This window comes from Kryptolebias marmoratus, linkage group LG16, assembly GCF_001649575.2.
Source record: "Kryptolebias marmoratus isolate JLee-2015 linkage group LG16, ASM164957v2, whole genome shotgun sequence".
NCBI lineage: Eukaryota > Metazoa > Chordata > Actinopteri > Cyprinodontiformes > Rivulidae > Kryptolebias > Kryptolebias marmoratus.
The window spans coordinates 11,429,082-11,438,930 of record NC_051445.1 but is presented as its reverse complement, the minus strand read 5'-3'; the positions used below and the strand labels follow the sequence as shown (position 1 = coordinate 11,438,930).

The 9,849-nt window shown below is 43.3% G+C and overlaps 1 protein-coding gene across 1 annotated transcript in view; it reads left to right on the top strand.

Moving 5' to 3' along the window:
* The window catches only part of rusc1 (RUN and SH3 domain containing 1), a 10,610-nt gene extending 9,264 nt beyond the window's left edge, over positions 1-1,346 (top strand). Inside the window, exons 5-7 of the mRNA XM_017425078.3 lie at positions 127-232; positions 800-846; positions 934-1,346. Coding sequence (XP_017280567.1) covers positions 127-232; positions 800-846; positions 934-1,202 — 422 coding nt within the window. The 3' untranslated portion in view covers positions 1,203-1,346. The remainder of the gene's footprint in view (positions 1-126; positions 233-799; positions 847-933) is intronic.
* The last annotated feature ends 8,503 nt before the right edge of the window (positions 1,347-9,849 follow it).

Genomic DNA, 9,849 nt, shown 5'->3' with positions numbered 1-9,849 from the left:
ATCAATCCATACTTGTTGATTTTAACGTGGGAAGCGCTGAATAATGGGAACCAACAGGGGCGCCGACATCGATTGGCTCGTGAGTGCCAAGGGCTCATTTTTTCTCCCCTCTCCCTCCCATCCAAGGTCCTAAAACCCAAGCCTTATTCAACCTGCAAGTCCGGGTCTGTGAGCTGCCTCAGCTCCGGCAGAGCAGGCAGCGGTTCAACGCCTTCCTCCTCGGCCTGCTGAAGTAAGAACGGCTCTCATTAATTCTCCTTTTTTTTCTGAAAGAGCTTGAGCTAAAAGTTCAAACTTCTGTTTTAATCGCACAACGACGGGGAAAAACAAAGCCCGCCATCCTTTAATGTTAGGGTTTTATGTATCAGGGTGTATTAAAACTAATCTGCTCTTTGACATGTTTTAAAAATGATACGAGCTTAACCCTTAAGTGTACAAAAACTCACAGCCGATTTCGCCATCATTTATTAAACAAAAAAAAAAAAAACAGGCTAAGATTGAAATCTTAGCCACCGGGCTTCAGAAATAATACACGGCACCAAGTTGGTCCAAGAAAAACAAACAAAAACAGCCGATCAGCTCAATCGCCTCAAACCAACTGCCGTGCATGGCGGCGGACGAGCGATGATTTGGGCTGGGCTCGTAGCTGCAACACGGTGGGATCAGTTGTGTTTTATTGTACACTTGAGGTTTGATTTGCTTCATTTTAAAACCAGGCAGAGATCTGATCGTTTTTTATTTTATTGCATCCTGATGTGCAAAGAAACCGACTTCATCCTTCCTTTTCTCTGCCTCACAGCACCAAGCTTCTGGATTTCTGGCTGTCCCATCTTCAGTCTTGCAGTGGTACGTTTCCGACTCCTCACGCTGCGCTCGCGGTTATTAACGGAGGCGTACGGGCGCCTTTAACGGCTCTCTCTCTCTCCGCCTCAGATGTCCTGGACGCGCATTACCACCCCGGCTCGTTCGTGCGTCTGTCGCTGACCGCCTGCCGGCCTCTGTTCGAGGAGCTGCTCCTCGTCTTGCAGCCTCTCAGCCTGCTCACCTTCAACCTCGACCTGCTCTTCCAGCACCACCATCTCGAACCGGACGCTCAGGGGCCCGAGACCGGCGGCGGCGCGAGGCGACACCAAAATCCACGGCGGCACAGAGATCCTCTCAGGAGGAGAATTTGGAGAAGCGAAGTCGTCACCCGGAGTTGATCCAAACAGCGAAGGGTCGGCGGGATCCACAGACACAGACGCTGAACCCACGAAGGCCTCGTTTGGCTTTGGGCAAACGAGTCCCCAGCTGCTGTGGGTGCAGGAAAAGGAAATTGGCGCTCTGCCTCCTCCCGATGTCGAGGAGGACGGCTTTGCTCAGCACGCAGGACAGGTAGCCCCGCTCGCTCCGCCGCTCGCTGGTTTTTCATTCAGGCGCCCATTTTGTTCCATTTTTGGATTCCCAGGTGATCCAGCAGGGGTGGGGAGCTGTGGTGCGCTGGGGGGGCCGGCTGAGCCAGAACCTGGCTGAGCTGAGCCTGTCCGCGGCGAGGAAGGAGGAGGAGGACGAGGCCCGGGCGGGAAGCGACTACGTCCCCGTCAGCGCCGGCGGCGCTCCGGTCCCCTGGAGTCTGGGTCGACTCTTCGGAGCCTCGAAAGACCCCAACGGTCCGACGGGTCACACGGTGCCAACCAGGTGAGACGCAGAAGATTTAAGAATAAATAAATAAATAAATAAATAAAGGAACGTTGAAACGAGGGGTCCGTTGTAGCCAGGAGATACAAAACAGGCAAATATATTTAAAAAAGAACAGATCAACTTTAGGTCAACCGTTGCTCAGATGAGACGTAATTTGTTCATGTCAGACACGACAACCGGAGAGAATGTACCCCTGACAGTAAGGCACAGAGGTGGAAGTATGATGATATGTTATTAAATTAGTTCCTAGATGAGATGTTGGGGAGAGATGAGGATAGATTTGCATCAGGGAAGGCAAAAACCTTGACTACTGTCCTCCATGTTGACAAAAGTTCAGTTTTTTATTTTTTATTTTAATATTTTAAAGTAAAGTCTGACTTTCCGTCCCCCCCAGGCGTCCGTCCCAGTGGTTGGCTCCGGGAGTCACCGCTCTGACCCGGATGGTGAGCAGCACCTCAGCTCCCGCCCTGCGAAGGGTCCCGGAGCCCCAGGGAGGACGCGAGTCCGAGTCCCGAAACGAAGACGCCGACGCAGCGGAGACGAAGGACAAACCCAAACCGCTCAGGTAGGACGGGCGCAAAGGGACGGAGACGATCAGATCGAGGACGTTGCCTGAGACTAAATCTGTCCCAGAAATCCAGCTGTTTCAAATTCCAGTCAAATCTCTCCGATCCCAAACAGAAGGTGGTGCTATTATGTTGGGTTAATGTTTTAGTTAAATCCAAAATATTTATAACATATCTTAAAATCCAACTCAGTACCATGTCCTAAAGCTTTGTACGGATAGGCATTTTTGGCTAATTTCCTCAAAATTCTGAGGCTAAATGTCAAATTTAGATCAAGAGCTCTACTTTAGAACAGCTTTGACGTGGAAAGTTTGAAAAATAAATAAAGACTTTTTTTTCCCCCGCTTTCGTTCTCCCTCCAAGAGCAGCAGTGGGTGTAACAGAAACCAGAAAATGCTCCTGTTGTTGTGTGTCTGTCTTCCACTGGTGACTCGGCAGTCTGATTTTGACTCATCAGTTTTATATCATTTTGTTTTTTTCGACCCGTGTTGGCAGAACGAGTCAAAATGAGCACAGTCTGCAGTGCGAGCAAAGTGAAAAAATTATATATTTTTGAGATTTGCGCAAAAATGAGTCCATAAAGACACCGTCCAGTGATCCTGGTCGCTAAAATAGAAAATCTTACTTTTTCATTGGAAGGTATGTGTTCAGAAATGATGCTTTCAGTTCTAATCCTTAAAAAAAAACTGTCCGTTTTTCTATGCTGGCTGCGTTAGCGCGGGGGAAATCCCTTCGTGTAATGTTTGGTGTCACTGTAAAGCTTTGGGGATTCCTCTTTTTTAAATACGGCTGGAACTCCCGATGTTGTCGCTCCAGACCAATAAAAAAACAAAAACGACTCAAACGTAAACCAAAACTAGCTCGTTCCCAGGCGATAAATCGCCAAATCTCGACAAACTGCGGCTCATTTCGAAGCTTTCGAAACACAGAATTTGGAAAAAAAAGACAACAACGTCTCGACATTGTAAAATGGCTCAATTTGCTAGCACATATGTTGACGTTTGTTGTGTTCGATAATCACCGAAGCTGGGGTTTTTTTTTTTTTTGGCCTCAGGTCCGTTCGAACGCTGTGCGACCACTCGGGAACCGGTTCGGAGCTCAGCTTCTGCAAGGGGGAGGAGCTGGTGGTGTTGGGAGGCGTCGATCACGACTGGATTCGATGTCGTCAGGGAGACAAGGAGGGGCTGGTACCCATCGGCTACACCTCCCTCATCATGTGACGCTGGCACTAAAACCGCTGCACTAAATCAACACAAAAAGAAATACATGCATATAAAGTATATACATATATGAATCTATATATTTTAGGTGAGTATGGAGAGGTTGTGGGGACGTTGCACTACTCTGAGAGGGATGTTTTGCGCCGGTTTGATTACAGTTTGAGTTGAGAGCATCTACGCCATCTGCTCCGCTTTGCTTTCATCACAAGTAGTCTTCAGCTCGCTCCTGTTCCGAACATATGGGACGTTTTCCCATCGCGATCCATTCAGTTTGGTAGCATTTGGCTAATGGATTCGAGCAGCAGGAGGACAGCAGATGGTGTGAAATAATGACTCGATTCAAATTTAGACCGCTATCTTTGAGCAAACTATCCCTTTTCTTTTCTTTCTTTTTTTTTTTTTTTTTTCCTGCTTTAATGTGTCTCCTAATGTCTGCCCTCCCTGTCGGCCGCCGATCCGGAGAACCGAAACTTGATCCGCTCCGTGCGGCCGACTTGAGACAGATTCAAGCTCCTTCTGACGAGCGGCCGCGCCTCGTTGGGAGTCAGGAGTCGATGCCCTTGGCTGCCGAGTCGCGGCGGGCGGGTGGTCAGGCAGTCGAGTCGAGAAAGCATGTTAGAGTACTGCGCTGCAGCTCCTGGTGCGTACTGCGTATCGATATAGTGAATCGTAGCTGTGTAGATCTGTGTTATATTGACCTTTCACCCTTATCGACCTCTCATCTTCGGGCCTGGTTTGTGTGTGTTTTTCTGCTAATACATTTGACAGTATATATAAATATATATAAAGAATCTATGTGTATAGCTAAATAAACCGAGATCGATATTTCCAAATAGATGGAAAGATAGCTATCAGTGACAGATAATTGTGGGTTTAGTGTGGGAGTGACCGATCCATTCTTATATGTGCAATTTGCCTCGCTCATCAAGTAAATGTCCTGCAAAAATAAAATATTTAATTTTAGTATAAAATCCAGTATCTTCCCTCCTGCGTGCTTTATGTGTTGCCATAATATTCAGAACATTGCTCAATATAGTGCATAATTTTAAACACGGTATGCATTGTATTGGGCCATGACTGCTTTGAAAGAATGACAGAAAGCGGCAGAAAACCGTACGGTAGAAAAGTCTCAAGTCATCTTTATTTTTTCCCGTATATTGTGCTTTCATTGAGCCAAACATTTCTTCTAGTCTTATAAGGTAGTTTTGATCAATAATCCTCCGGACCTTTTGGATGTTTTTCACTCATGTTTAGTCCAGTAACTGGCTATTTTCAGAACAATGTATGTTATGGTTTGTTTGTTTCTTTGTTTTTTATTGGGCACTTAACTTTGACATTTTGTTCGTTCAGACATAAAAGTCTCCTAAACTCAAGGGATGAACCTGTATTATGTCCACACATGACAAACAGCTAGCAAAAATAAATAAACAAATAGAAAATAGTAGAAACTAACTCAAGAAAGTTGCTAGCTAGCTGCCTAGGACACTAGCTAGCTAGCTTATAACTTAGCAAGATTAACAAACCGTTTTAGGCAAGTTACTAGCTAGCTCGTAACTAGCTACAGCTATTAACTTGCTTTTGCTTGGATTAATGAAAACTATCTCACGCAAGTTACTTCCTAGCTAGTAGCTACTAGCTTGATAGCAACTTGCTTTAGCTATAGCTAACTAGCTACCTAGCTAGTAATTAGCTATAGCTAAATGAACCTGTATTATGTCTACACATGAGAAACAGCAAGCTAGTTAGCTATAGCTAGTAACTGGCTGTATCTAATAACTTGCTTTTGCTTGGGAAAATAGGAACTATCTTTTTTTATTTATTTTTTCTTATTTTTTATATTTTTTTAAAGCGCACACTGCATAATATCTGCTGCTACGGTCAAGTACAAGAACTGGACTGAAAATGGTTTAAAAAGCAGCCAAAGTCCAAAGTAAAACTCCGGAGGACCTTCAGTAAGTCTGAAACTGTTGGTCAAGACCACTTTAAGATAACGCAAGAAAGGTTCGGCTGTTTGGAGGCGAAATATAACGATATTAAGGGTTTAAACTTTTCCACGGTACCGTATAGATGTCACGCACAGATTTTAAAGATGTTATCGGCAATGGCAATCTGTGGCTCACTTCATGGTTGGAGCAATGTCGCTCAGCTCGTACATCTAAAAGCAAATTAAAAAAAAGATGAATGCAATGAGGAAAATCCCAGAGTAAAGCTCGCAGGTTTGGTGGCTGGTCGTCTTCTCGTACCTCAGCTTTTGTATTTATCCTTCTGCCATGTTCTCGGGTCATAATCATTCTTATTGATAGTGGTGATGGTGGAAGTGATATGTTTCGTTCCGATGTTGCTCATATGAAACGTGTTGCTTTTGTGTCGTGTATATTATTTGTTAACCTCTATATCCTGCATCAATCACTATGCATATGCTTGAGTGTTCAGCAGTTTCGTTCGTTTTTAAAACCAAAACCTTTTTTTTCGTTTCGATGGACATCGGAGGCGTTCGACTGTAGATTGCTTCAAAAACGCAGTTGCTACACGTGAAGACCTCCATTTGATTCAGCAGGAATGTTTCATTGCCATTAAAGAAAAAAAAAATATATATATATGTATACATACAAATATCAGGGAAAGCTCAGTTTCTCTCGTTTATCGTGAAAGTGCCATGTAGCATGAGATTACTGGCACTACGGCGACAGTCCAGTAGCAGCGAAATAAATTATTGCTCACCACGTGCTCATAATGTAAATACCGATCATGTTATAAAAAAAATAAATAAATGGCATCAAATTGAAAGTAATAAGAATTTGTGTCAACATATAGAATAAATATGGGAAAATCTATAAAACGTTTCTTTTTTTTAAATGATGTGATTGTTTGAAAGCTGATAATTTATTGGATGTACTATTTATTGACATTTGAAAGGGAATAGCTCTGTCTGGGTTCTGTAAACGCGAGAGCGCGAGTACGGAGGTGAGCGTGGAGACGACTGCGAGCACGTCGACGTGTCAGCGCGTCCCCCGCACTTTCACAGAGTGTGTGTGTGTGTGTGCGTTTGTGTGTGAGGAAAAAAAAAAACAACAAAAAAACAACGAGTCCCGTACCTTCCTGTTCCTTCTCTCTCCGGCGTGACGTAGCCTGTAGACGTCCCCCGTGTCCCGATGTTGCATACGGTTCAGTGCTCCTCTGGTGTCGGTCAGTGTCCACTCTCCTGCATGTGCTTGTTTGTAAATACACAGAAATAAAAACGATCTGTACAAACAAAGCCTGGTCAGCTTTTCTTGTTTTTTTTGGTTTTGTTTTTTCTTTCCGGCCACGAAGCGTTTTCCTGTGGAAAGTTTGCCGTATTGGTCACGTTTCCAAGAGGGATTTTGGGCACGAGAAGAAATAATTCACGAGTAACTCGGCCAAACTTCGGTACATGTTTTCGCTGGCCAAAAAAAAAAAAAAAAACTTGGAATCTGGCCCGCAGAGTTGGGTTGGACCGTATTTTATTTCAAAATGTTGAAACCGTGTACTCATTTGGACACTTTGCACCACCAGAGTTTAATGATGGGACCTGCAGAAGAACCGGAAGAGAAACCCCTTTTTCAGTATGCCTGTATAAGAGTGTACACAAAAAAAAAAAAAGAAGACGCTGTGGAATCATTAACCTCTCGCAACAGGACCAGCTGGACGTCAAAAAGAGCACTAGTAGTGACCCCAAAGGGTTTGGAATAATAAAAGTAACCACTGACCGTGCCTAAAGAGATGAAAGAGAAGTTTTCAGTGGGGCTCAGGTGTGGATCGGGGCGAGACCCGGCCATGTTTGGGCTAATTTCCGGACCTGAACCCCGCTGAAAAACCTCTGGAACGGGACCAAGAGGAAGACGGATGGTGCCGAGCTGTCAAACATCGCTGAGTCTCCCAACAGCGATGGGAAAGACGTGGAGGTCGTGCCAAGTGAGAACGGATTAAAATCAAGGTTTTTTTCCACCAAATATGGACTTCTGATCTCTTCCTAAAGCAAAAACCTTTGTACTGTGGTGCCTACAACTGAACATAACCTTGGTTTCTTTGCATCGTTTGAAAACCCTTCACCTTTTCTGTTGTTTGACCATTAGTCATGTACTGCAAACAAATGAGTTTTTAATTTGAAATCTGGAAGATCTGCTGTTAGTAGGGTGTAGAATAAAATCAAAATAATAATTTTACTCAAACACGAACTTCTAAATGTTTCAAATCAGGAAAACTGATACCATTGCAGTTTCTTTATTTGTTCTGCTTGTTTTGCATGGTGGAGTTTTACCATCTGTTCATAAAGATGAGCTGCCTTCACTAACAGTTGGTTATTTTTTAAATGGTGCCTGAGTTGCAGCAGCTTTTTAGATTGAATGACAAGTTTTGTTTATTCGTTTTGTAGATGAATAAATACAAAAACACCTTTCAAAAACTGGTGAACAAATAGCTCAGGAGGAGTCCCCATTCCTCCTCATTCCCCAAATTACTGACCTGTTTTCAGGTTTTCATTAACTTTTCAGGCATTTCATGACCTTTCTTGTGGGTCCATAGCTATGCTCTCTGGCACCCATGTTCTCCCGGGGTTAATATTGAGAGTCATGAAAGATGCTTGGCTCCCCATTCAAAAGTCTTTTAATACAATTTTTTTTTAAATCCTGTATTAAATTAAGAGAGTTTCATTTCCTGTAATTCATGAGTTTCTGAGTACTGGGGGACATAAGGGACCTGAAAAATTAGGGGAACAGGGAACATTAGGGGGTACCAGGGAACATTAGGGGAACTGGGAACATTGGGGAGTACCAGGGAACATTAGGTGAACAGGGAACATTAGGGGAGCAAGGAACATTTGGGGGTACCAGGGAACATTAGGGGAACAGGGAACATTGGGGGGTACCAGGGAACACAGTGACGACCCCCTTTCTCTTTCTCGCAGCTTCCCCAAATTTCAAAAGCAAGCATCAAAACAACAATATGCCTACATTCTTTCATAAAAATGTTTATTAAAAGTTTGGGTCATTTATTTTGTACGTATTTTAGAAGTCTTCTTGCTGTCGAGCTACCAGCTTAGTAAATCTAACCTAGTTCCACGTAAAACAAAAAAACAAAAACTGTTTTCATTTTCCTTGAGAACCTTTTAGATTCCATCGCCCGTTCGCTCAGATCGAGCGGTGCCATCTCAGGATGCCGGGAATGAGACGTATCTCTCCACCCCCCAGCCCCCCTCCTCTACCCATCTTGTAGTTGCACTCATCTGACAGAGCCGTCCTCCATTGTGGGTCGTCGCAGAGGACAACGCGGCGCGAGACGCACAGTCTTTCGCCACTAGGTAGCACTGTTAACTCACGCAGATCCGACCTCCAGACACATGGAGCCCCAAGGAGGACGACAGATGACGCGTTTGTAGGTCGTAGGAGACATAAAATGCTTTTATTATTACGGATATAGAGGCAAAATGTTTGAGCTTTTACATTCTATGCTATTATCACTGTGTTGTTTTTTCTTTTTTTGTTGTTTTGTTTATCAGATGCACACCGTCAGAGGCAACAGGCAAAGGTTACAGGTCATGCAAACTAGATAAATAACTCTTTGTTTGTACCTTTGCTATAAAGTTAATCATCCACTGGCATTAACGTAATGCCTTTTAGTTAAAAAAAAGGAAAGGGGAGGGTGGGGAGAGAAAAAAATATACATACAAGTATGTAAACAGTCAAAGAAATTGCACTTTCTTGGCTCGTTATAAGAAGCCGCACTACTGAAAGAGAGCAGAAGTTTAACACTGGAAAAAAAAAAAAAAGACTATTTCACTGTCACTGATTGTCTGACCAAAACAAACAAAAAAAAGCTTAGCTTACAAAACGGAGGCTAAATATGAAGCTCTGCGGATAAAAAAACAAACAAACAGGAAACAAATCAAATACAACCGTGTCAGTCGTAAGTAGAAATGTCTGATATATTGGTCAGCGACTTGTTAAAAACATCTCGGCAGAGAAAAAAAACAACAAAAAAAGATTTGATTATTAGCTTGTTTTTGTTGTATAATCCAGATAGTATTGTCGTGGATAATACTAAATTTACACGCTACGGCTGATGAGAGGAGAGCAGGTCTAAGTACTGTACATTCACAAGAAACCCAACGCTTCACTTCCACCGAGGACGTGGATTAAACCCCCAAAAAGCTCCTAAGGATGAACAAGAGAAAAAATAAAAAATAAAAACCTCAAATATTCACAAATTAATAATAAAAAATAAAAAAAAAACACAAAAACTGAGTATAGTCCTTATTAAAGGAGATATTGCTTTAAAAGACTGGATGAGCTCAGCTTTAGGTTTTGCACACGAGACGACATGGCACTTCTACAGAGCGGTTTTCCTTTTTCTTTTATTTTTTTTTT